Raw genomic sequence first — 27,732 nt, forward strand, 5'->3', positions numbered from 1 at the left:
CCTTAACTGAGTTTTTAGCTCCCTCAAGTCGTGATAGATGGTCAGCAACTTCGTTTTTTGTGCCCTTACGGTCACGAATTTTGAGGTCAAACTCTTGCAGTAACAGCACCCAACGAATTAGGCGTGGTTTAGACTCCTTCTTCTTAATCAAGTACCTGAGAGCTACATGATCAGTATATACAATTACCTTAGAGCCAATCAGGTATGATCTGAACTTGTCGAATGCAAACACCACAGCCAACATCTCCTTCTCAGTCACAGTGTAGTTCAGCGGGGCTCCACTCAGCGTTCTACTGGCATAGTAGATTGGATGCATTAGCTTGTCTTTCCTCTGTCCCAGCACTGCCCCCACTGCATAGTTACTGGCGTCACACATGAGTTCGAATGGCTGCTCCCAGTCGGGGGCAATAATGATGGGTGCTGTGACTAGCCTCTTTTTCAACTCCTCGAATGCTACCCTGCAATCATCAGAAAACAAGAAAGGGTGATCTTTTTCTAACAACTTACAAAGAAGGTTGGCAATTTTTGAGAAGTCTCTTATGAATCTCCGACAGAAACCGGCATGTCCGAGGAAGCTCCTAATTGCCTTGACCAAAGTTGGAGGTGGCAGCTTTGCTATTACGTCCACTTTAGCGCGATCCACCTCGATTCCTTTACTTGACACCCGGTGTCCCAAGACTATGCCCTCTTGTACCATGAAATGGCACTTCTCCTAATTACGAACCAGGTTAGTCTCAATACACCGTTTCAGCACACGAGTCAGGTTTATAAGGCACTCATCGAATGAGTTTCCCACCACTGAGAAATCATCCATGAATACCTCTATTATGTTTTCTACCATGTCAGTGAATATGGCCATCATGCACCTTTGGAATGTGGCGGGTGCATTGCATAGGCCAAAGGGCATCCTCCGAAAAGCATAAATGCCATATGGGCAGGTGAAGGAGGTCTTTTCTCTGTCCTCTGGTGCAATAAAGATTTGATTGTACCCTGAGTACCCATCCAGGAAACAGAAGTGAGACCTCCCTATCAATCTATCTAGCATCTGATCAATGAAGGGAAGTGGGAAGTGGTCTTTCCGGGTGGCCAGATTTAACTTCCTGTAGTCTATGCAAATTCTCCAGCCCGTGACGGCTCTTGTAGAGATCAGCTCATTGTTATCGTTTTTTACCACCGTCATGCCACCCTTTTTAGGCACACATTGCACCGGGCTAACCCAGCTGCTGTCAGAGATTGGGAAAATGATTCCTACATCCAACCATTTTATCACTTCTTTCTTCACTACTTCCTTCATGTTGGGGTCCAGCCTTCTTTGGTGTTCCCTGGAAGGTTTGTGTCCCTCTTCCAGCAGAATTTTATGCATACAATAGGCTGGGCTAATCCCCTTAAGGTCTGCCATGGTCCACCCAATGGCATTCTTATACTCCTTGAGTACCTGCAAAAGTTGTTGTGTCTGCACATCTAACAAACTAGATGAGGTAATAACAGGTAATGTGGCGTTAGGTCTGAGGAACTCATACCTGAGATGGGCGGGTAGTGGCTTCAATTCCAGCTTTGGTGGTTCTTCTATGGAAGGCTTGGCTAGAGGAGTTTCTCTGTTCTCTAAGTGCAGGGGCTCAAATTCAAGATTTCTATCCCAGAACCCTCTGCCCTCTAAAGCCAACACCTATTCTGCCAGTTCTTCCCCATTCACCTCATCTAAATTTACCAGACATGCAGCAAAAGGGTCCTCAATAGTCAGCATCTCATCATCAGCTTCTACGATTACATCCACAACATCAATAAGAGAACAATTGGCGAATTCACTTAGTCGCCTCATAGATTTCTGCACATTGAATGTTATCTCTTCATCGTTCAATCTCATCTTGAGCTCCCCAGTCTCACAATCAATGAGAGCTCTCCTAGTGGCCAGAATGGCCTTCCCAAAATTATGGGAATCTCTTCATCCACTTTGCAGTCTAGAATCACAAAATCTGCAGGGAACACAAATTTCCCTACCTGAATCAACACATCATCCAAGATACCAGAGGGTCTTTTCATGGTCCTGTCAGCCAGCTGAAACAACATCGAAGTGGGTCTAGCTCTTCCTATCCCCAACCTCTTGTAGATCGCCAGGGGCATAAGATTTATGCTAGCCCCCAAATCACAAAGTGCTTTGGCGAAAGCAAAGTTACCAATAGTGCAGGGAATTGTAAAACTCCCTGGGTCAGACAGCTTCTCCGCAATTGCTCTAGTTACCACCGCACTACAAGTTTGAGTAAGAGTCACTGTGGCCAAGTCTTGGAAATCGAACTTTCGGGACATCAAGTCCTTCATCATTTTTGCATAACTAGGCATCTCCTTCAAAGCATCAATCAATGGAATATTTACCTGGATTTATTTCAGCATCTCCAAGAAATTCTTGTATTATTCCTCTTTTTTGGTACTTGGCCAGCCTCTGTGGGAATGGTGCGGGGGGTCTCTTCTTCCCAATGATTTGGGTATTTTCTTTGTCAGCTACCACCTCAACTATCGGTTCCTGGGCTGTCTCAACTTCTCTCTCGGCCTCAATATGTGTGTTATGTTCTTCCTGGGCAGGCTGTACTGTCACCTCGATCAGTTTCGTTGACTCATCTAGTTCAATGGGCACTGGTACAAGTGTCTCAGCCTGTCTGATTTCTTGAGCCCTCTCTTGCTCAAAGTCTAAGTCTCTGCCATTACGTAGACTTACTGCCAGCAGCTGCTTCGGGCCTTGATCTATTGGATTTATTTGAGTGCCTGCAGGTAATGTCCCATGAGGACGATTATTTAAAGACATTGAAATCTGGCCCATCTGCACTTCAATATTATTAATAGTTGAATCATGTGCATCTACTCTTTCATTGATTTTTGCATTCAACCCAATAACCTGTTGCATCATTGCCTCGAGTCTAGCAAACCCATCTTTCTGTTGTCTACCATGTTGTTGCTGAGGAGGATGATATCCCTGTTGCTGATTTTGATTATTGTATCCCTGTGGCCTTTGATAAGGCGCCATATTATTGTGAGGTCTCATACCTCCCATGTTTTCATTGTTGAGCTGTGGCTGGACTGGCCTGTACGGTTGATTTTGTTGGCCCCAATTTTGACCACCCTGTCTCTGGCCTCTATAATTAGACACATAATTCATGTCCTCAAGGTACTGATGATGATCATTTTCTGCATTCCACTGGTTACAAATTGGCTGACTAATGCAAGATGTGCATAAGCCCCTATTGGTAGTATCTACAATGTGTACCTACTGCTTCTGCCCTGACTCTTCCACCTTTTTGGTGAATATACTCATTTGTGTCATTAACGTGGCCATGTTTTCAGCAAGAGTATTGGATGGATCTAAGGGCAATGAGTGAACTACTGGAGTAATAGGTGCTTTTCTGGTTGTCCACCCCGAATTCTTTGTCATCTTGTCAAGTAGACTCTAGCTTTCTTTCCATGTTTTGCTCAAAAATGTTCCACCAGCTGAAGCATCTACATTACCCTTCACACCATCATCCAAACCCATGTAAAACCGCTGCCCCAACATCTGATCTGGAATACCGTGGTGCGTACATATAACCAACATCCCTTTGAATCGTTCCCATTTTTCTTGCAGTGTCTCTATTGGTCTTTGTTTGAAACTCAAGATTTCATCAATTTGTTGAGCAGTTTTGTTGGGTGGATGAAACTTGTTCACAAATTGCTTGACTAACTCCTCCCAAGTCTTTATGGAATTAATGGGGAGTGAGTTTAGCCAAGTCTGGGCAGCTCCTGTCACTGAGAATGAAAACAATAACAGTTTTATTGCTTCTTGAGTTACGTTGGGTTGCCTTTGGGTTTTGCAGATTAACAGGAAATTCTTCAAGTGCTGTTGAGGATCTTCGATTTGTGACCCCGAAAATAGTCCCTTGTTTTGCAACAAGTACAGCATGTTGTTCGTGATTTGAAACGATTCAGCCTGTATCTGCAGGACTAAAATCGTTGTGGCCAAATTCTCTGTTGTGGGTTGTGCCCAGTCATATAGCGCAGCCTCTAGCACAAGAGGTGCCACTAGCGCTAATGGTGCAGTTGGGTCTTCTACGTTGTCCCCCATGTCTGGTTCGAATTGTTCAGTTGTTTGTTGTTGTTTGTGTTTCCGGTTGGCCCGATTCAAGGCCTTGAAAACTTTCTCGGGATCTGATGCTTCAAATACTTCACCAGTTCTCGATGAGTTTCTAGGCATGCACCTGTACAACCAAGTCAACAAACATTAAAATTTTAATGTATAGATTGGGTATAGAGAAAACTGACTACACTAAGAATTTTTGTATTTCTTTCAATTGTAAGTGATAACACCGTTAGTTCCCCGGCAACGGTGCCAAAATTTGATCACGCCCAACTATGCCTTATAAAAAAGGACACGCGGACGTTGCAAATATAATCTGAGTATTTCGCTCAGAGTCGAACCCACAAGGAATTAACCTATCAATTACTCTTGTTAGACTCACTAAATTCTACGTAATCAACTTCTCAAACGTTATGAATAACAATTGAGGATATTTCTACTAACTATGAATGACTGCAATTAAGTAAACAAAGACTGACTATGATTAAGTTGTAAACAATTAAGAGAAGGATCTAAGGTTATGATTTCTCCTATTGATGAAATCCCTTCCGGTTATGTTTCACATAGATTCACCTAATCGTCTCTATCAATCGTGAGCACTCTTATTACCGTAAATCTCTCCCGAGTAATCACGACAATTTACTAGACGCACTCTCCCGAGTTATGCTAGTTGGCTTTGTTTATTACAGCTCACTTTAGATTGCACTCAAGGCTTTATTATCCCTAACCCCGCCTTTAAACCCTCGGTTATTGATCCTTCATATACTTTGGGAGTGTGTTGTTCAACAATTACCTAAATATGCACTTTCTCCCGAGTTATGCACAATAAATGGGCACAGCTAATTGAGGATCCTATCAATTAACTACTACAAGAACGTAGTTGAATAAATAGAGATTAAGCTGGGCAAACTATATTAACATAACAAGAAGTTCATCCTTCAATAGGTTCCATCAAAACCCTAGACTAGGGAATTAGCTACTCATAACAAAACAAGATAACACTACTAAATGGTTCATAATGTGTAATTGCAAAAAATAAAAGGAGATAGAAAAACTCTAATGTTTGGTTGATCTTCTCACACTTGTTCTTGCCTCCAAAGTACTCTAAAAACAAGCTTAATCCTTTCTTGGGCGAGCTTCTTGAGTTTATAAGAGTTTGGAATAAGTTTTCCCCGAGTTACACTTTGGTTCCAAAAGTCTTGGCAATTGCACAGTTCACCGCGACTGCGGTGAGGGCCAAACATTCTGCCTCGCATTAGTTGCATGTCGCGGTCGCGGTGGATTCCACCCCAGTCCATTTTTGCTTCTTTCCGCTCGGGTGCTTCTTGATTGGACGTTTTCTTCACATTATTGACTCCAAAACACTCCATAATTCTTCCTAACTTGGATTAGTCCCTGCGAAGCAAAAGAACACCAATTAGAGCATTTTGTTATCATTTCGCCTATAAATCAACAATAAAGCATGGTATAATTAAGGTGTAAATATCGTCTATATAACCTAATATCAGTCGACACCGCTTACAAGAAATCCTACGTATGCCCATGGTCCCTTTGCTTTGTTTTCTTGTTATTTTGTTGTTGCTAATGCTTGTGCTACTGCTTTATCTTCATCTTGTGTTGATCTATCAGAAACAATCTCTCTACCTACCAGGTATGAATAAGGTCTGTGTACACATTATCCTCCGCAAAGACTACTGAGTTCCTAGTTGGATTGTTAAATTGAGATGTACTAGTATTATTAATCAGATTACTTGAAGTTCGTTCTAAGTATTAACAGATGCACATACGGTCACCAATAAGTCAATTTTGGTTTGCTATGAAATTTTTATCAATTTGGTTTTAGTAATCAGTCAAGACATTATATTGAACATCTTGTATATATATCTATACACTCCATTGGCAACATATGGATAAATCTTATCAATTGCTTGATATTCTGTTAAATTTGCGCTACTAAATGTAATGCCACAGCTTGCTAACACATCCACGATTTAATGAAATTCAATTTTTTTCTTTTTACAAATTATGAATGCGGTAGAGGGTAAACTACTAAACTCAACAGATCCAATCATAGACCAAAAGTACCAAGAACAGTTAACCTTCTTATCTCTTCTGAATTCAAGAATGCAGTTACGTGGATTACTAAAACCATTACGAAAGAACCGAGGGCTTCAGCTTTACTCCTCGTTGTCGCCGTTTTGCTCTGCTTCAGCAGCCATCAACTCATCAAACTTCTCTGTCTTTCCCATCACTACTTCAATCTACAGAAAGAAAAACCAAAGATATCTAGTGAAACATTAAAAGGAAAATGCTTTTGCCACATTGATGGTGAAAAACCAAGAGGTGGTTAAGGCTGGAGAAAACTTCATATGATTAAAAATGAAGCTTCATAGATATAAGATGTCTAATAAATTAAAGAATAACAACTTAGAAAAGGTGGCAAGAAAACTGGCTGAAATGCTATATTCTCTCAATTCCAACTGCTGCTCGAAGAAATCACCAACTTTTTTTCAACAGAAAGGATTAGCACAGCAAGCACAACCCAATGAGCAAAACAACGAAAATACATATGAAAGCAGGCAGAGTAAATATAACAATTCAGTCAGGTTCAGGTATGCACAGGCTAGTTGGTGAGCATGAAAGTTAACGTAACCACCCATACCCTACCATTCTTGAGTTTGAGAACGAAGTTGGCATGATATCTCAGCTGAAAAAACACAGCTAAATGAGCTTATCAGCACCAGACTCGTCTTTTAACACTTAACAAGGTATATGCTACCATTATACCTCAGCTGTTCAGGTATGCACAGGCTAGTTGGTGAGCATGAAAGTTAACGTAACCACCCATACCCTACCATTCTTGAGTTTGAGAACGAAGTTGGCATGATATCTCAGCTGAAAAAACACAGCTAAATGAGCTTATCAGCACCAGACTCGTCTTTTAACACTTAACAAGGTATATGCTACCATTATACCTCAGCTGTTCAGGTATGCACAGGCTAGTTGGTGAGCATGAAAGTTAACGTAACCACCCATACCCTACCATTCTTGAGTTTGAGAACGAAGTTGGCATGATATCTCAGCTGAAAAAACACAGCTAAATGAGCTTATCAGCACCAGACTCGTCTTTTAACACTTAACAAGGTATATGCTACCATTATACAGAAGATCTGAGTTTCTTTTTCTTTTGTACTTGGAGAGAATCTGAGTTCTGAAATTGAGTAAAATTTCCACAACAATGATTGACCAGTTTTACATAATGAGCTTTAGTACTTAAGAACCATTGAATAAGTATAGAATGCATCCGTTAACACCTAGATATAATGCGTCTCAAATATACCTTTGCTTTCGGTATTGGCCGTGCTCCTGGCTCATCCCTCATGTCCACAGTAAGTGTCCTGATCTCTGCAGAAAGTGCATTGTCCAAGTTCAGATCTGGATGCAAAAAGCCTACTAAAAAAGAGGGAATCAAGTAGGAGAAGCCTCACTCTTCTCAACAGCAAATCCATTATTTTTTAGAATTTCAGCAACAGTCACCACTGTTGAAATAGCTGCATGCATAGATAGGAAATATTGTGAATCCATTTAAGAACTATAAGACGAGCCAATCCTAACAAGTAATGACAGTATGACATAACAAATAAGTATGGCCCCACACAACAAGAAAGCATTAAGTGTTAAACTGTTTCACTGATCGTAATCATCTTCTTTCTTGAACTCAAACATAATTTTCAAGCACTCTGCTCTTAGAGATACTATGAGGTTTCCCCAACTAAGAGTTGATACTGAACCGTGCCAAATATACTCGACGACTCCAATCCAAGACAAAAATCATGACACTTTCTCGGTCAAAATTTACAACTTCAAAATCGTTCCTAGGATATCAGATTGCAGCACAGGAGAAATCGTATGCTTCTAATGATCACTGACCTCCATAACCCAGGTTGTAATGTTATGACTCAAATGTTTGCCATGTCAGCTTTATACACAATAAGGGTGAAAATACTAAGACATTTACTTATCGAACTTGCAAAAATCATATAATACAAGTGTAGTTCAGAAAGTTAGACAACAGTCAACATGAAAATGAATAGTTTCATTGGATGAGCTAGATGCAAGAGTAGCCAACAGAACTCTAAAAAATTCAGCTACGGAGAATTACCTACCCCCCCCCCCCCAAAAAAAAAAGAAAATGAATGAATGTATAAATAAAAGAAAACTATGATGTCCAATTACAAGCAAGAACCAGAGCTACATATAGGGAAATGAGGTACTGTAGGATTTACCCATTCCAAGAGCAGAGAGTTCCACTTCATTGTACTGCTGCATATACCTCTGAAGGAAAAATCAAAAATATTTCAGAAACTAGGCAATATTAATACCAACAAAAAGAGCAGAACATACTTTAAAACCAGTGTTATCAAAGGCGAAAAGCGCAAAAAAGCTCTAAGGTCTATTGGGGCTTTTACCGCAAAGTGCAAATAAAGCGTAGGCTTTAATAAAAAAAGGCACAACCGGCGAAAAGTAAAAATATGTATACGTAGTCCAAGACCAATAACTATAAGCATGAATAACAAATATATGGACAAAAAAAATTGAAATTTTTTTGGTCCATAAAGTGAAATATCAATTGTTCAGTATCACCTTTTCGGGATTAGACTCATTGGCAAGGAAAAGTATGTCTTAGAGCCTTGACACAACACTGAAGCATCCACAAAGCGAGGCGAAGCGCTCAACATGTTTTGAGCCTCGCTTTAGGGCTTAAGCGCACTTTAAGCGCGCCTTTGACAACACTGCTTTAAAACTAGTTAATAAGACGACTAACATCTTTTAACAAGATGTGACATGTGTCAAGACTCCTACTCCATCCACAAAGAGCCTCAAACTAGACACTCTATTAATGAGCCAAACCCAAGAGGCCACTTTATGAACAATATTATTTTAAATTGTACCCATCACAACCCTCGATGGTAGATCGGAAATATGTAAAGCAAACCCTCTGTGACTCAGTTCTCTCGCACAGCTATGTTCTTGATTTCTCAGGTCGTGGAAAAACCAGAACAGACTGCTAAAATTTGCATCGTGTTCTTTTTCTGGCATATGTTTATCCAAATACAGAACAGCATTTCTTGCCTCAAATTAACCTAATCATCAATCACATACAATCCAGTTTCCAGCATAAAAAATCTGAGACATTGCTATAGATTACAAGTTGTAGTTCTTCGCCAGAATTGTCACACATCTCTGCCCAGGAAAACATGAAAACAACAAGGATACCTCAATCCCAGACAACTAGGGATCGGCTATATCAATCCTCACTAACTACGTTACTTTATTTGAACTAATCTCACGCTAATATTATGCAAATATAAATAAAAGGTATTAGAAGTTCTGTATATTATCTAAAAGTATACCAACTCCTAGAAAGCATAATACCTACTCCCTCTGTTCCAGTTTATGTGAACCTATTTCCCTTTTGGTCCGTTCCAAAAAGAATGACCCCTTTCTAAATTTGGTAACAATTTAGCTTAAATTTACAATTCTACCATTAATGGGAAGCTTTTTTAACCACACAAATACTCTGGGACCCTTTTTGACCTGTTTAGGACCACAAATTCCAAAAGACTTTATTTTTTCTCAAGCACCGTGCCCAGTCAAACAGATTCACATAAATTGGAACGGAGGGAGTACAATAAAAGTGCTAGTGTTAAAACATATTCCCAACTAATATGTATCGTCTATATGGATAATTTTTTGCATGAAAACATGAAGAGAAAAAAAGAGAGGAGAATGGACTAAATATTTTCCGATTTTCTCCCACAAGCACATTGTCTTCAAATTGGATATGGAAAAAGAACAGAAAAGCAAATAAACCAATCCCATTAAAAACATCTAACTGTCAGACTCAAAACCCAGGATTTGGTATTTAACATGCCTACAGACTATCCTAAATTAGACAAAATCCTATCAATTGTCTCAATAAGTATTAGAAAAAAACTAACCACAACCCAGCATACATTAAAGGGAACCAAATTACTAAATAATAATCTACACTTTAATTCTTCTATCAGAAACAAGCGAATATCTGGAATACCCATTTTGCAAACAAACAACTATTAAAAAAAATTTAAACAAAAAAAAAAAAAAGAACCTTGGCGAGGTTAACATAGAAGAAAAGGGATCTTTTGGTGTTGGAGACTTGAATTCGATTCTTCTTTTGGTTTTGAATCTCAGAAACGCTCATGTTATTCACTCCCTCTGTGATTCCTTCCATTGCTGCTGCTGCTTCTTCAAAAACCCTAATTCCAACCTCCTCTCTTCTCTCTCTTCCGTTCCTCCAAATTGGAAAAATAAATCTACTACCGAAGGGTTTTGTGACAAGTGCAAAACAAACGACGACGTATTACGTAATTCCTTTTGCCATGTGTGTAACCCTTATTGTTCTTAGGAAAATCAATTTGGCCCTCCAATGTTTAGCAAAAATCAAATTGTTCCAAGATTAGATAAGAAAATATAACTGTGGTCCCTTATGTATAGTGGTGGCAAAATGGTTAAAAGAAAATAGTTATTCACTCATATTATCCATTAAAAATGGATTGGATAATGAACTTTTTAAAAATCGAAAAAGGGCTTAAACTACCCCTATTATTACTAAATGGTTTACAAATACCTTCCGTCCATCTATTCGTCTGAAAAAGCACACGACGTTATCTAGATACCTAAAATTACCCCTCATTTTAACGGCAGCAGATGTGGGCCCCACTTTTAATGCGTTGGCAATATTTTATTGGGCCACGTGGCTTCTAATTTCACTTCATACATATGGGTATAATACATATGGGTATAATATACCCACCCCATTTGTTTGACCCGCCCCATCTATTTGACCCGCCTCATTATTTTCTTTTTTTCTTTACTATTTTTCTCTTTCTTTCTTAGCACTTGACTGAACGAGGATTATGACCGGAAATCCCAAACCAAAGAACTTGCCAAAGACCTCGCTTGACTTGGCTCCTTGAAATCTAACTCAAAAATCAACCACCAATGGTGTAGAAAGTGAGTTTTCAAATCTTGTTTTGAAGAAAGTCGAGGGTTTGATTTTGATAGTGATGCGTTTTTGGGTGTTGTTGTGACTGTTTCACTGGAGAAAACTGGCTGGAAGAAATTGAAGCCTACCAAATTCTCTTAAACATAGGCTCAAGTGGAAGGAGAGCGCATACAAGCTACTCATCTTAGAAGTTCGTGAGATTGTACTCTCTTTTTTTCTCTTCCTATTCTACTAGTTTTTTGACTAAATTTTTTAAAGAACTTTAATTGGTTCAAAATCAAGAAGTAAGTTGGACAGTATTGTGATTCGGCTAAGTTAGTTAGGGTTTGGCGAATGGCTTCTACTCCTAATCCAGAAACAGATGAATCAGCTAAATCTGTCTCCTCACCGTACTCATGTATCTATCCTTTGGGTTCTTATGTTAAAATCAGTTGCATCTTCCTTAATTAACCAATTGAAATTTGCAGGCAGAAAAGCGTATATAAAGATCCCGATGATGGGCGTCAGCGTTTCTTGCTGGAATTGGAATTTGTTCAATACCTCGCTAACCCAACTTACATTCACTGTATGCATTAAAATGCATTTTGTTTCAATAGGACAAGTAAAATTTCTGGAAGTTTTTGGGTGGTGTTGTGGCTGCCATTTTTATTGATTTTCTTTTCAAGGCAGGTAAAAGAAGAAGGGGGGATCTGGTGGGTGGGACTAGGTGTGTTGAGAGATAATGAAAATGAGAAAAGAAAAAAGAAAGAATTTAATGGGGCGGGTTAAACAAATGGGATAGGTATATTATACCCATATGTATGAAGTGAAATTAGAAGCCACGTGGCCTAATAAAATATTGCCAACGCATTAAAAGTGGGGCCCACATCTGCTGTCGTTATAGGGGTAATTTTAGGTATATAAATAACGTCGCGTGCTTTTTCGAACGAATAGGTAGACGGAGGGTATTTGTAAACCATTTAGTAAATAATAGGGGTAGTATAGGCCCTTTTCCGTTTAAAAATGAATCAAATACGGATAAGAACCATATTATCTATTTAGAAAATGGATCAAATATGGATAAGAACCATATTATCCACTTAGAAAATGGATAACTAATGAGTTTAACTTTTACATTTGTAAAGCCTAAAATTGGGGGATTCTTCAAGTTTAGGAGACTAGGAATTTTCTCAAAAATGATCATCTCAAGAAGTCATGGATTATATGAATATTCATATTATCCGCCGGTTAGCCCGTTTTTATCCATATTAAATATGAGTCAGGTCGAATATTTATCTATTTTTACATTATCCATTTTTTACCATCCCATATCCGAGCCCCCGTTTGCTACCCCTACTTATGTATGAGGGTGGGTTTAAAACTCTTGGATGTACTCCTGATAGTTTTAGTTCTTTAAGACAATTGAAAGTGAGCATTTTTTGTCCCCGCTAAATATTTAATAGACTCAGGGTGTGTTTGGTATGAAATATTTTCTTGAAAAATATTTTTTCTAGAAAATGAGCAGATTTATTACTTATTTTCTCATGTTTGGTTGGTGAGTGCAAATTTATTTCTAAAAAATATTTTTTAGTGCTTAGTCAGTGAGTAGAAGATATTTTTTTGAAAAATATATAATTTATGAGGTGGGGTGGGGTAGGGGTGGGATAGTGGGGGTTGGTGGGTTGGGGTAATGGTGTGGGGTGGGTAGGTATTACAGCCCATGATTTCGTACATAAGAGTACGTCGTAAGACAATTGATGCAAGATCAGAAATGGGATCATTTTTGAAAGTACATAAAGTAAGCTAATCATGTTACCTTGGAGATTACAAATATTTAAGATCATGAATAACAAATACCAAGAGGGTTGGAAAGCTTAGAAGCTAAACGAAAAATAAGTTTCATCGAAAGTCGATAAGTTTGGAATATTATAATATGCACTTTGGGGTGAGACTAGGGTTCTTCACATGATAAGTAGGTTATGTTATGAGTTATTTTAGTCGTATAATAGTCTTGTGTTATGTTTTGAAGTCAAGCGAGTTGTGGAACAAAAGTTGGCAAAGGTTATCACAAGTTACATTTATAATGTGCTGAAACTTAGGTCAAATGTAGCAGAGCTTTTCTCCTAATATACTTGGAATTACAGGATGATCTACATATCAAATTGAAGATCTATGAGTCTAGTTTCTAAACCATTAAATTGTTCGTCGATACGACATCGGAGTAGAGAGATATTTGCATTTTCACAAGACTGCACAAACAGCTCCCAATGGGACCCACTTAGGCCGTGGTCGACCTACTTCACTTTAAAAATAATTTGGACGACCTTTATTTTTCTTTTTTTTTACCCAAACTTGTCCCTGCACTCCTCCTAACCCCCTAAACAGATACCATAAGGATTTGAAGTGATTACACCATATTTCAACATCAAAAGTTAGTTCTAGTGAAGAACAACACCTCTCTGAGGTTGTGTTGTCATTGAGGATAATTATGGGCTGTATTTGGCTGAAATTTCAAGTTGTTCTATTAGATAAGGTGAGAATAACAGCCTGCTAATTGTGTTTAAGCTTGGTTGGTTAAGTTGTTAGGATGATAAACTATAAGATAATACCTGGATTAGCTTGAGATGTTATTGTTCTTGATGGGGACTTTAAATGGCCAGGAATTATCGAAAATAAGTTGTCTATGATATTGTTAGTATGATTATGTTGGCTTACATATCAATCTTGTTGAGGAAATGGGTAACTAGAAAAGCAATGGCTATAATGCACTTGAAAGTTGTCCACAGTGATATTATCTTGTGTTAGGCTATTTCGGGTAACTTTGAAATTGAGTACAAGGTTGAAAATCCTTTAAAAATATTGGTTATTAAACTGGATATATTACTAAGGGATCGATTGGTAGGGTGTATAAAAATAGTGCGAAATAAGATGTATTAGTAATGTGTGGATTAGTAATGCATGGGTTAGTAATGCAAGCATTAGTTGTGCAGATATTATTTCTTATCTATTGTTTGGTGTGGTGTACTAAAATTATAATGCATTGCATAATTTTTAAGAAAAATAATTATTTACAAAAATGTCCTCCATATTCTCTAGCTTTAAGGGACTTTAGGGACAGTTTTGTCTTTAACCATACTGTTGGCCCAAGAGCAGGTGAAGTTTTGAAGACTGACAAAAGAACTCAGACATGGACCAGGTCCATCTTGTGAAGCACGGTCATGATCAACTCAAACATGTGAGATGCACGTGAAGGAGATAAATCTGACTTATCAAGAAGTAATATCTCCTTATCTAATCGAAAAGGTTGCATATTGGATAAGGAGAGAATGGCTCCTTACATGAAGAGAACACAGTTTAGGAAGAGGATAATGTTAGAGTATGAGATCAACTTGAACTCTTCTATGATAGAAGAGTAGCATCTGTATCCCAGTCAATCTCTAATTATTAACCCATTAAATATCAGTTTTGTTCTCTTTTACAGGTAATGCACATAAGCAGAAGTTAAACTTAAATTGAGAGCAAAAGAGCAAGGCGATTTTGCAAGCAATTTATGTGTGATTCAAGCGTGCAATCCTGAAGCTACTTGAACAAGATAGAAGAACCAGTTCCAAGTGTCTATCTTTTATTCTAGTTCAACTATAGTAGGTGATTTTACATTGTACCTTTCAGCTTTCATAGAAGCAATTGTATTAGGTACCTATAGTGTTCAAGTTAGAGTTAACTTGAAGTTGTCGCAACAGTTGAGGTTGTGTGCCACAACGGGATTAGAGTTAATTCTTAGGTTTACAAAGAGTTTTGTAAATGCTGTCTTGGCTCAGTGATTTTAGTGGAAGCTTGGAAAAATCCTACTAAGTAGTAGGTAGTAGTTTTTTCACCTTTTGAGCCAGGTGTTTTCCACGTAAAAATCTCTATGTTCTTTATTTTCTTTACTTATTATTCCGCAAATAGTAGTAGTTGGAACACATAGAAGAACCGGGTCCTTCTATAGTTCAGTTAAGCAAAAATTGGGTACCACACAAATCACCCCCCTCCCCTCTTATGTGGTATTGAAGTCTAAAACATCACATACTAATGCATGCATTAATAGCCTTGGTATTACTAATGTCATGGTTTTCTATGCATTACTTATACATAGGATAATACCAAGTATGATGTATAACTAATATAAATATTAGTTATACACAGGTTGAAAAAATATACCAAACAAGGTATTAATAATGCATAGAGCTAGTGCTTGCATTATTTTTTCTAATACCTCCTACCAAACGACCCCTAAGTTCAAGAATAAATGATAATGGGGTTGAAGGGTGCTAAAGGGATTCAATTTGAGCTTGTCGCTCATCATGATATGTTGATGACTTGTTAATGAAATATTTTGTACTCTATTGTTGATGTTGCTCTTATTATATTGCTCTGCTTGTTGTTGTTTGTATATGGTATTGGAGGAGACCCTTGTTACCGGGGAGATGCTGTCCAAATTTATATAAACGAGCTACTAGTTTAAGTTGCGGACTTAGCCTTTACTTAACACTGATTTTGAATCTCCTTATACAATGGTAGATTGAGTTGAGTTGTTTGAAGAATTGCTTGAAAGGTATTAAGGACTCAACGGAGTTAAGGTATGCTAAGGCTATCCCTTCTTTCCTTTTGGCATGATCCATATGATAAAAATGAAATGAGCAAACGCGTAACTTTCATAAATGACTCTATTCATAGAAATACAAGAGGTGTTTATGTTCTTGATTCCCCATGTGTCCTATTATTATATCGTCTGTTCTTGGGTCTCAGAAAATACGTATGTTGATAAAGTTTATCCGAAGGCATAATGATCTTATGACATTCCGAGGGATCATATTGACTTACTTCATTATGCATTGCATTCATTTATATATGTACATTGACCCATGATCAGATGATATTATATACACGTATATTATATGTATATGAGGTATGGGGAAAGGTTATGGCATTATATATGCACCACCATCTGATAAGCTGGTATGCGTTAATGATTTCACCCACAGAGGCCGAGATGATATGATGGGATGCCTTCAGAGGCTTGATGATGTTATGTACGCATATACCTATGCATGGTATGACATTTATACACATGCATGACATTATAAATATTTCATGACTCACAGTATTGTTCAGATTTACAGGTTAAGTCATTTACTCCATGTTTCTTTTATGTCCTTTATATACTACTTTTCATGCCTTACATACTTGGCATGTTATTCGTACTAACATCCCTTTTACCTGGGGATACTGCATTTCATGCCCCCAGGTCCCCAGAGACAGGATGAAAATCTTCCTAGTAGACTATCAGCTCAGCGGAAGTTGCTGGCATACTCCACTTGCTCCAGAGTTGCCTATTTGGTCGGTATGCTTTGGACATGTAATGATTGGTATGGCAGGGCCCTATCCCGACCTTTATGACGTTTATGTACTCTTAGAGGCTTGTAGACAAAGGTCATTTATATGGATACTTGTATGGCCTTGTCGACCTATAGTTTGAGTGTACAAATGATTATGTTGGCCTTATAGGCATGTATGTCACATGTATAAGTTTGTATATCATGTTGGGTCGTCCTATGTCGAGTATTCCCTTATGTTTTATTCTAGTTATCTCATGAAGGCCCTTTTGGCCCACTTACCCATGATGGTATGATAATAAAGATATTACGTTGGTACTCGATTGAGTAAGGCACCGGGTGCCCGTCGCAGCCCTGCGGTTTGGATCATGACAGTGGCGTGGGGTGGGGGTAGGGCTTGGTGGTGGGGTGGGTGTTAGTGGGGAATAGGATGGGAAAAATAAGTTCATGAGAAAAATATTTTTCAAATTATTTTAGCCAACCAAACATTGAAAAATTCATACTAAACACGCCCTCGGGCTATTATATTTAATGAAAAGTGCAAAAAATTTATAAGAAACACCAAAAAGTCACATCAAATCGCATAAATAACAACACCAAAACTTTAGACAAACAATATAAATAGATCAAAAATGGCAAAAATTATACCTCAAATATTGCACCTAACACTAGAAATAAATCACAAATAGTAGATATTGCACGTCTAAATGCGAGTTCATGTTTAAAAAAATTACATTTTCTGTGGAATCTAAGAATAGCGTTTGTTAAATATTTATTAAAGACCAAAAGTGTTCATTTTTTAAAATAGATTTAAAGGACCAAACTATAAAGCCCCTTACAATTTTGTGCTAAAAGAGACTACTGACTGTTACCATATTACTTGGACATGATATTAACTGTCGGAGATGTATTAGAAGTGATTTAAGGTCTAAGGAGATCCCTGGAACCAAGCAAAGTTGGAAATTACATAATAGAAGAAAAATTCAAATGAGCTCACATAAATCCAATTTCAAACGAGCACAACTCTAAAAAGTTAAAAGCTCTATAATTAAAATTTCTCTTCCAAGATACATTTAAAGTTTCCGGAAATCGAAGCAACCATGCACGCAAGTTATGAATCATAAAATGAAGCTATTCATGGTCTCAAATCACAAAACGGAGTACTAGAACTCAACATTCTATCGGGTCGTTATAACAACCTGCACTCTTTCTGTACCCCCCTTTCCCCTCTTTTCTTTTGCAGCATGGAGATGAAATGACACTGGATTCGCAGCAACACACATACAATTCAGAAATAAGGAGATAAAAGTGACATTGGATTTCATGTACTCATAAATTATGATATCATCATCCTTTGAAGAAAGTGACAGCCTCAACGTAAACCAATACTGCACAATGACAACAAAATCAATACTAAAATTCTCCACCTAAGCTATATCACTTGCGCCTGAACATTTGAGACAATAAAAAATATATTAACAGAAGGCAAAAAATACAGAAGTGTCGCATGTCTTCCATCCATCACACTTCCTTCTGACAAACAGGACAATGGTACAGCATTACTATGAGGCCTTGCATGTGTTTTAGTGCCTTCAAAGTTCTTTAAAACTACATACAAAGCAACAACTGCTGCTTAACTTAATCAAATGACCATCAAACATCACTAGCAGTTGACGCCACATTGACCTTTTGCAGCATTTTGTGTGGCGTCAGATGTGAAGGGATCGATGCGCACCCAAAGCAATGAGAAAATAGACGCAAGAAGAACGGACCAGACAATAACGATGGTAGGTGTACGATTCTGCCGTCCCAAAAGACCTTTGAGGAAAGGGTACAAGTGGACGATGACCCAAATGGCGAAGAAGAGCCTTCCAAATAGAGGTCCCCAAGACTGATACCCACTGTTTATGGCATATGAAACACCAGCCACAATTCCTACCATGTTCAAGATAAGGACTGTAGTTGGAGGAATGATGAGAGATGTCCATTTGAACACATAAAGCTCTGCAAATTCTCCATCCTCATCAGATGCCTTTGACGTGACTGTGAAGTTTGTGTCAATCCCTGCAAGCACTTTTAGTAGACCTTGGAAGACGGCAAACAAGTGAGCCGATGTACCACCAATAACCCAGAACTGTTCATTTCTCCACCAGTCTTCAATGCTCACACCACTCCACCTAAGCTCCAGTATACCAGTTGCAAAAATGGAAAGGAAGAGAAGAATGAACCACATGCTAGCATAGTTGCTTATCTGCCGGGGGTACATAGAACAGGTGCGTTAATACAGAATTTGAAGGACAAATATGTGAATAAACATACAATGACGGAAAGAAAAGATCAAGCTGACTGCATGACAGGAAGCCAGGTGAAGTTAAATTATCTATGGACCAGATTGATCACAACTAATTAAATGTGTACGCATCACTTGAGGGGGCAAAATTCCACCAGAGGGGGGTAAAAGAGACCTTGAACAATGGCACCTTATTCTCTTTCTCTCTCAAGAGAAACAAGATCAAGTTTGATTGACAAGATTTTAATCACCTGGCCCACAATTTACAGTTGATTGACCCTAGGTCTTAATCACCTTGCTCTACAACTAAAAGTCATTTCCATTTGGTATCCAAATGAATCCAGACAATGACTGTAACTCGGAAGAAATCGTCACTAAGAAAACAAATCATAAATTGACGAGCTTTGCACAACCTACCGCAACCCTCCTATATTTGGTCTTGGGAATGGCAATGTGAGCAAGCTCACATCGGCGGAATTTAAGAAGACAAATAAACGTTTAAATTAGTCACAATTAGGGGTGGCAACTGGGCGGGTCGGGTTGGATTTGGACGGGTCAAAAAAGGGTAATGCAAAAACGTATTAAATTATCCATATTTAATACGGATAAAAAACGGGTTAATTGGGGGATATATAGATATCCATGGTATCTTGAATATTATCACTTTTGGAAAAATTTCTAGTCTCCCAAACTTGAGGAACCCCCAATTTGAAGCTTTACAAATGTAAAAGCTAAACCCATTAGTTATCCATTTTCTAAGTGGACAATATGGTACTTTATCCATATTTGACTCGTTTTTCAATAGTTCATTATCCGACTCATTTTTTAATGGATAATATGGGTGGATAACTGTTTTCTTTTAACCATTTTGCCACCACTAGTCACAATTCAAGAGAAGCTTAGAAGGCGGCGAGAAAGAGAAATAATTGTATTAATTTTTGACTCATCATTAGGTCAATAGACTTTGTCTATTTGCAAAGCTAGTACATTCAGCCCTTTTTAATAGGATTAGTGAAATATAAACTGTCATGTTAGGACTAGTCATTACTTCACTCAGCTATTTTTGATACAACTATCAGAAAGAAATAGAAGTGTAAAGCAAAAGTGGAACTTTTCACTTACCTCAGGAACAATAAATTTCCCAGTTAGAAGACAGATGGCAGGAAGAATGCAATAAGCAAGCAAAGGTAGTGATGTGATGGGATAAACAATAGTGTTGATATATGCTATTCTCTCCAGTAGCTTCAATTTCCCATTGTAGCCATACCATATAGGGCAATGCCTACTCAGCAGAATTTCAACAGATCCTAAGGCCCACCGAAGTACCTGGTTTAAACGATCAGAAAGATTGATGGGTGCAGACCCTTTAAATGCTGGCCGAGGAGGCATGCAATAGATTGAAATCCATCCTCGCGCATGCATCTTAAACCCGGTAAGAATATCTTCAGTAACAGATCCATAAATCCATCCAATCTAATAGAAAAGATCAAAGCTCAATCAATGAAAAAAATCAATAGATTTGAGCATATCATATTAAAATAAAGCAAATAAATCGAGGTACCTCTTTGCCCCATTCAGTCTTGTCCTCGTACCCACAGCTAATAACATGGATTGCTTCTTTCAAAAGAGTTGCAGGATTGGTAGAAGGAGGAATGCCTCCATATTCCATAAAGGTAGCAGCAACAAATACCGGAGATGAACCAAAACGTTTTTCTAAGCTCTTCTGTGACATTAACAGTGATTTTTCATCATCGTATCCTGAGATGAAATGCAATATCAACAAAAAGCGTCACGATGAATTTATTCATGCATTTAGCAGCATGAGCTAAGAGATAGGTACAACAAATTGAGGACTGGAGTTGGAATATTGGCCAACTTAACCACAAACAACAGAGCTGACAAGAATTAGAGATTTGGATAGTAAAGCAACGAATGGAGGACATCATGAAAAGGTAGCCCGGTGCACAAAGCATGCCACATTCACGCAGGGTCGGGGGAATGGCCCCACCCCAGAGGGTGTGATATAGACAACCTACCCCTAATGCAAGTATTAGTGGCTACTTCCACGGCTAGAGACCGTGACCTATAGTCACACGGAGACAACTTTACCGTTGCTCCAAGGCTCCCCTTCATAGAAAGGTCAAATTTGATACCCCGTAAACAGTGCTATACATTGTGGAAAAGAACTTTAGGATACAAGAAAAGAGGTTAAAATCTTAAATGTTTCCCCATTTCCCTTTTTCTTTGGGTATGGTTAAGTAGTTAGAAGCTTCAGAACCATGTCACATACATTTAATTGAGTAGGATTCGAGTAAGGAAAAAGATTTCCAAGTGATTGGACAAGTTGTAATGACATACCTTCCACACCCTCTTCTATGTCTTCCATGTTGAAAATTGGGATAGTAGATTCTGTTCTTTTTGCTGCCCTCTTCTTATCAATGTACTTCTTGTTTCCATTCCTTCCCTTCTTCCGTGAGCCACAACAGCTCTTCACAATGATGTTCGGCTCCAAATCAGCCTCACTTAATACAGGATCATACCCATATAATGCTTGCCTGTTAAAACAACATCCAGTTCCCACATACATTGGACCCTGAAGACCATCCAACCCTTTCAAGTTGATCTACGAAAGGACATCATAAAGTGAGCATTCTGGCAACCATAACAAGTAAGAACAACATAGTGAACATGTAAAAGAGACCTACATCAAAGAAGACAATATTCCGGTTAGCATATCGATCATGCAAGTCAATGCCATCAAACCGTTGAGGGAACTGAACATAGCATGTCTTCCTTCCATAAGCAGGATCCATGAAGAAACACATAGCTTCTTTAAGTGCTTTGCTGTTGTTGAAGTAGTGATCACAATCAACATTCAAAATATATGCTCCATTGGTAAGAACAGCAGAAACTCTGATCTGAAGAAAAACAAAATGGTGCATGAGTGAAAAACCTTCAAACTCTAAACTAAATTGTTATAAGGATTGCAACATGATCACACTATGCGATATGACGTATTACTCCTCTAGAAACCATGTAGATTATTATATTCAAGCTGTGAACCAAATAGTTTGCTAAATAAAGTTTGTAAATAATTCTCATAAGTTGATTACCAAAGCATTCATAGCTCCGGCTTTCTTGTGGTGTTGAAAACCTGGGCGCTTCTCACGAGAAACATAAACCAGACGAGGAAGTTCATTACCATCTATATCAAGGCCTCCACTGTGACCCAAAAAGACCTGCAAGGAGCATGAGCTTCAATCAATTAGGACAACGAAGGAAGGTGCATGAGCTTCAATCAATTAGGACAACGAAGGAAGGAGCATGAGCTTCAATAAATCCGAAATGTCAAACAGTACCTGGATCATTCCTGGATGATCCCTAGAGTTATTTCCAGGCCAAGGGGTTCCATCTTGCATTGTCCAGCCTTCTTCAGGCATTTTTTGTGCTTTCGCAACAAGTGCATTGATCCGAATTTTGAACTCTTCATATTCTCTCTGCAAAGTCAAGATTTTCAGACTTGAAGGTTTGCTTGTAATCAATATTCAAATAATCAATAAAATAATTTCTCTACAGCACCTTGGACTCCAGCTTCTTACAACCACAAAAACCATAGTGTAAAATATAAATCTAGAACGTTGGGCTCAAGCAAATGTGAAAGTACACACTAATTACTAAATTACCAAATACTTAAATCTCATTCCCTACCTTCATTGCCCTGCGCTCTTTCACAAAAGAAGGCTGAATCTTGTCCTTTAAATAATCTATCTTTTGAGCGAAATAAAACTCAGGGGCCCGAGGCTCAATATTGAACTTCTTGCAGAACGGAACCCATTTCCTTGCAAACTCTGCAGTCTCAGAAAGTGCTTCAAAAGTTAGCATTGCTGAACCATCATCTGAAACATAACATGAGACCTTGTCGACCGGGTAATCCACAGCAAGGATGGACAACACGGTATTCGCAGTAATCAGAGGAGGTTCTTTCATGGGATCCACTGTACTAACGAAAACATCAATAGGTACTAACTGTGAAGGTTCTCCTTCTCTATCATATCTGACAAAACAAGAAAGAACATATTAGATGTAAATGAAATCTAGATAAGGATCGGCAACCTCATGCTGATACAATTTTCACCACAAGAGAATTTTACCTCAAAGCCAGCCTGTCAAGGTATGTCTCACGATTGATGGGTGACCATTTTGGAAACTGATCCAGAAGCCAGGATAACGCAAACCAAACTTCACAGATGACCGAGACTAGCCACAAAGGATAGGCATCGTTCACTGGATGAGTTAGACGGTATTGCATGAAAAAGCCCAAGATAATTAACCGCAGTATGATTACAACACGGTATGGCGTAAGGTGGGATGAAGGAATTGGCACCACACGACTAAGAGGTTGACGAGCATCATCAGCCCTGTCCAAGGTGTAACCAGCAAATCGTCACATATTTGATTATCTTACTTCTTGCCAGCAAATATTTTACAATGGTGAAACAACAGGATAATAAGCTTAGATGCAGTGTTGTTAAAGGCGCGCTTAAAGTGCGCTTAAGCCCTAAAGCGACGCTCAAAACATATTGAGCGCTTCGCCTCGCTTTGTGGATGCTTCAGTGTTGTGTCAAGGCTCTAAGACATACTTTTCCTTGTCAATGAGTCTAATCCCGAAAAGGTGATACTGACCAATTGATATTTCACTTTATGGACAAATTTTTTTTGTCCATATATTTGTTATTCATGCTTATAGTTATTGGTCTTTATCGTCTCTTGTTGCTTTCTTGAGCCGAGGGTCTCCTGGAAACAGCCTTCTGCCCCTTGGGGTAGGGGTAAGGTCTGCGTACATATTACCCTCCCCAGACCCCACTTGTGGGATTATACTGGGCCGTTGTTGTTGTTGCTTATAGTTATTGGTCTTGGACTACGTATACATATTTTTACTTTTTCTCCAGTTGTGCCTTTTTTCATTAAAGCCCACGCTTTATTTGCACTTTGCGGTTAAAGCCCCAATAGACCTTAGAGCTTTTTTTGCGCTTTTCGCCTTTGATAACACTGCTTAGATGCCCATGAGAAATTCACTAATCAATAAGAAGTTGCTTTGGGTGAATTAAAAGGAAAAGTGTAAAACTGTTATCTTTCTCTTTCCAAACTAATAAGTGCATGCAAGAAATTGATAGAGAGAGCAACAAAGTTGCATAATTAATGGATACTCCAAAAAAACAATAATTTAAATCTTTCTGGGGAAAAGCTAAATTTAAAACACTTTTCTCTCATTATTAAGTTATTAGATAAGATACTCACATTTGCAATTCTTCTCCATTTGATCCTGTCCCTTCAATGTCTCCCCCCTTCCCTTCTGTGTATCTATGGTTCATGTGAGTCATATTCTTCTCCTGTTTTATTTTCCAACCTTCTACCCTCTCCTTCCAATCAACACTTCCGAGCCCATAAGAGTTCAAATCCTTTGAGGGGTCCACGATCCTTACAGGAACTGGAAAAACATGTAATAGTTTCAGAAGAAAAAAGAATGATAGGATTTCATCAAATGGAGACATTGAAACAAGTTGTACCTGGCAATCTAGGATCAACATAAGGCAACGATGCTTGCTTGTCTCCTGGACCCAGGGGTCCTGACATACTTCTTACAGATTGTGTGTCTGGTGTGGCACTCGGAATCTCACCAGATACCTAACATCATCAGATATGTTCTCTTAAGTTCAATAAATTTTTAACGTTAAGTTCAATAAATCGAATAAATTCATAAATAAAAGAAAACAAAGAAAGAAATTTACAACACACTTGCCCACAGATCGTGTGTCTGGTGTGGCATCTCACAAAATACCTAAGATCAATTACGTTTTGAGAAGTTCAATAAACTCATAAAACAAAACAAAGAAAAGATTATGACATAAAAAGGCATTTCCCTAGTCCAATAAGATTTTGAAGTTTCAAATAAAGGAATTACAGACATAAAAGGCATTTCCTTTGAAGGAAATCCAAAGGCATTTCCTTCATTTAGTAAGAGAAGTGTAAAACAAAAAGTGGCTTTCACGGGACACAATCTTTACATGAGGGAGAATAATTTAACAGAGTCAGAACAACTAGTCCTTTTCATTCCTTTGCAGTAACAGTTTTTTAAAGTATTAATTCCTGATAACTTCAAAGAAATAATCATACAAACTTCATAAAAAAAATGCACAAGTATTAAAGAAAGACCAAGCTAAAAAATAAGGATAGTTGTACATTTTTGGTTCCTACCATAATCAAAAGGAAATAAACGAAGCTTCTAGTGTTTGCTTCAGCAGATATTTCACAGCAAAGCAGTTGCAGATAAATTATTTGAGTATAGATCTTTGTATTTAGTTAGCCTTTTCGACAAAAATGAAAGATGTACAACATGGATGGCCCTTTGGAGTTCCTTCACACTCTACAGGATCTATAGGATACTCTGTTATTTTTAATAACCGCACTTTATACGTATCAGCACTCTCTATTGCTGTATCAATAAAACCTTGTTATTTATCATAGAAAAACGAAGAAGGAAAAAAAAATTGTTCACGGGCCATTTTTAAAAAACAAAATTCATGAGCCAACAGAACAATGATACAAGTAATGTACAAGCCCCTGATGTATGGTGGATGATGAAGATAAAAAATTAGGCATAGATTCAAAAGCAGAATCTGAAAACAATATTTTTTGAGATTCTGATAGAAGCTACCATGCACAGGACTAATATTTTTTGAGAGCCTTATTTAACTTCAGTACATAATATTAGGAGGGAAATGCAACCTAGCCACCAGAGCAAGTGAAGCAACATTACTTCATCAAAACTAAAAGGTGTAACTGAACAGTGACCTTGATAGCTTCAAGAGTTGTAGCGTCATTTACCATATTAAGACATATTTGAAGTATAGTAACATAATGTACAATCATGAAGGACGAGATAAGCAAATTTTGTCACTTACAGACTGCCCATTTGTGAGAAGAGGGATTGGGTGCTGAGGGTCGTGTCTGGAGGATGAAGACAACGAAACATCTTCTCCCTGCCACTGGCGTCTGGCCTTGCTATTGCCTTGCGCATAATTGAACTCATTGTCGATGTCATCAACATCATCTTCATCATCATCTCCATCCACTCGTGGACACCCTAATATTTGCACAACCAATTAGCTAATGTTCATCTTAGATACAGAAATAATAACTCAAATGAAGCAGGAAAAGAATCTTAGACAACTTATTCAGGAAATCTCACCCTTATGTCTCTTGTATCTTGTCTTGCACTGGGGACATGATTGATTTCCATCTTTGCGTTCATACTCGTAACAAGACCGGCAAACAGGAAATGCGCACTCATTACAAGCAACAAAGACATCACCAATGGCATTCAATCCGACAGTATCGCCACAAATTTGGCAAATCTGACTGTTCAGAGGCTTAATGGGTTTCGGCTGCATTCACAACAATCAATTAGAACAAACAGGAATGCAATGAATTGAACAATAAGTGCCCACAAACCTACTGAAGTTTCAATTGTACATTAATTGAATTCAGAGGCTGATTTTGGAAGGACAGTATTCGCAATCAAGTATTAATCAGATTCAACCATTTGGTGATCAGTGTTGTATCAAGTAACCTAAAACTAAGGATAAAGCATGCCTATCTTTCTCCAAAGTTTGCCTTTTTTTTCCAGAGAAAATTATGTTGAAACATATAAAAATTGACAGCAAAAAGGTGAAAACCAATGAGATCTATCCTAGCAATGTCGGGACACATTTAGTACACCTTAAATGATCAAAATTGCAACAAAATCAGATCAAGCTCAACTATGAAAATACCCTATTAAACAACTACTAAACTCGAAAATACATCAATCTCCAACTGAATCACATAAAATCCTGATATTGACCTATAGCTCAGTCTACACTTGAACCAAGACTCAATGTGTAACCAAATTCAAGCAAATTTGCGAATTTAGATTCTCAAGAAAACAAATCTGAACACTGGCCCAACACCAACAATGCTTCACTGTTACTTCATCAAAAAGAAAACTAATCTGAACACTTAAAATTCAAGATGATCAACTTCTCTATCCCAATTCAGCTCAACGATCCCAACCTTTTACAATATCTCACTGCTACACACTCACACATTAGATCTGAACACCACATTCAATTGAAATTTATTAGAATATCAGGAACTGAAAAAGCAGAAGGAAAGATCCTAACTCCCACTATTACACATTTACACATTAGATCTAAACGCCACATTAGACTAAAAAGAGAATAAAGAAACATGCTTTTAACTGAAAATATCAAAAGGGTAGTTTCCAAAAGCATACCCCACTATCAGAGTCATGGCGAATTCGAACCAATTCATTCCTCTTGTGTGATCCAGCAACCATTCCTGCACTTGCCTCCATTTCTCTCTAACTTCTGGGGGGTTTAATACATGAAAGATCAAGGGGAAATGGAAAAGGATATTTGGGTATGACAGTCAGCTATGAAGCAGCGGAGCATTTCTTTGCTTCTCTGCCAATCAACTGGTCATCACTATTTGTGATATACACTTACTACGCTTTCTGTTTTATTTATTTTTTCCGGAAATTAGTTTTTGTTGGAAGTCTTGATTTTTGTATTACATTATTATGAGGATTTTTAACCGCCTTGACCGGTTCCCTTGAGCCGCCGGGTATTTTAGCTACAGCGACCATACATTTCCAAATTCATTTTAAAAATTTTTATTTGGGTGAATTTGACATTAGTTTTTAAAATATATATATTTTTTTAAAAAAAAAACCATGAAACATGATTTATAATCACAAGTTCTAAAAATTATCACAAATGCCTAATAGTACCCTCATCAATGATATTGATTATATTATTACAAACCATAGTCCTAAACATAAATAAATTTGGTATAAAATTATTATTTTTATAATAAACTA

General features: G+C 38.0%; 3 protein-coding genes across 3 annotated transcripts; all 3 read right to left on the reverse strand.

The window, feature by feature from the left end:
- Positions 1–1,860: 1,860 nt before the first annotated feature.
- Positions 1,861–3,421, reverse strand: LOC138886080 (uncharacterized). The gene is made up of 3 exons (XM_070167109.1): positions 3,284–3,421; positions 2,504–3,187; positions 1,861–2,370 (listed from the first exon to the last, which is right to left on the reverse strand). The coding sequence occupies exons 1-3, from the start codon at positions 3,419–3,421 to the stop codon at positions 1,861–1,863; spliced, it is 1,332 nt and encodes a 443-aa protein (XP_070023210.1).
- A 2,585-nt stretch (positions 3,422–6,006) lies between these two features.
- On the reverse strand, positions 6,007–10,482 carry LOC104233997 (uncharacterized protein At2g34160-like). The gene is made up of 5 exons (XM_009787478.2): positions 10,251–10,482; positions 8,386–8,434; positions 7,588–7,650; positions 7,440–7,504; positions 6,007–6,360 (listed from the first exon to the last, which is right to left on the reverse strand). The coding sequence occupies exons 1-5, from the start codon at positions 10,371–10,373 to the stop codon at positions 6,277–6,279; spliced, it is 384 nt and encodes a 127-aa protein (XP_009785780.1). The 5' UTR covers positions 10,374–10,482; the 3' UTR covers positions 6,007–6,276.
- Positions 10,483–17,796: 7,314 nt separating this feature from the next.
- LOC104233998 (cellulose synthase A catalytic subunit 1 [UDP-forming]) lies at positions 17,797–27,373 on the reverse strand. The gene is made up of 14 exons (XM_009787479.2): positions 27,127–27,373; positions 26,041–26,236; positions 25,754–25,935; positions 24,359–24,476; positions 24,090–24,279; positions 22,943–23,209; positions 22,500–22,845; positions 22,151–22,288; positions 21,905–22,030; positions 21,497–21,709; positions 21,150–21,414; positions 20,353–20,549; positions 19,914–20,264; positions 17,797–18,752 (listed from the first exon to the last, which is right to left on the reverse strand). The coding sequence occupies exons 1-14, from the start codon at positions 27,205–27,207 to the stop codon at positions 18,165–18,167; spliced, it is 3,258 nt and encodes a 1,085-aa protein (XP_009785781.1). The 5' UTR covers positions 27,208–27,373; the 3' UTR covers positions 17,797–18,164.
- Positions 27,374–27,732: the final 359 nt, after the last annotated feature.

This window comes from Nicotiana sylvestris, chromosome 2 (assembly GCF_000393655.2).
Source record: "Nicotiana sylvestris chromosome 2, ASM39365v2, whole genome shotgun sequence".
Taxonomy (NCBI): domain Eukaryota; kingdom Viridiplantae; phylum Streptophyta; class Magnoliopsida; order Solanales; family Solanaceae; genus Nicotiana; species Nicotiana sylvestris.

Excerpts from the sequence above, each read along its gene's own strand:
- LOC138886080 (XM_070167109.1), bottom strand. The coding sequence starts at position 3,421 with ATGACAAAGAATTCGGGGTGGACAACCAGAAAAGCACCTATTACTCCA. Across the intron at positions 3,188-3,283 it reads TGAGTATATTCACCAAAAAG|TGGAATGCAGAAAATGATCA; the intron begins GTGGAAGAGTCA and ends ATTTGTAACCAG. Across the intron at positions 2,371-2,503 it reads CCCAGGAACCGATAGTTGAG|GTAAATATTCCATTGATTGA; the intron begins GTGGTAGCTGAC and ends AAATAAATCCAG.
- LOC104233997 (XM_009787478.2), bottom strand. The coding sequence starts at position 10,373 with ATGGAAGGAATCACAGAGGGAGTGAATAACATGAGCGTTTCTGAGATT. Across the intron at positions 8,435-10,250 it reads TCTATGTTAACCTCGCCAAG|AGGTATATGCAGCAGTACAA; the intron begins GTTCTTTTTTTT and ends TTTTTCCTTCAG. Across the intron at positions 7,505-7,587 it reads TGGATTTGCTGTTGAGAAGA|AGATCAGGACACTTACTGTG; the intron begins GTGAGGCTTCTC and ends CACTTTCTGCAG.
- LOC104233998 (XM_009787479.2), bottom strand. The coding sequence starts at position 27,207 with ATGGAGGCAAGTGCAGGAATGGTTGCTGGATCACACAAGAGGAATGAA. Across the intron at positions 23,210-24,089 it reads AATGGAGAAGAATTGCAAAT|GGCTGATGATGCTCGTCAAC; the intron begins GTGAGTATCTTA and ends CACCTTGGACAG. Across the intron at positions 22,289-22,499 it reads AAGAGCGCAGGGCAATGAAG|AGAGAATATGAAGAGTTCAA; the intron begins GTAGGGAATGAG and ends TTGACTTTGCAG.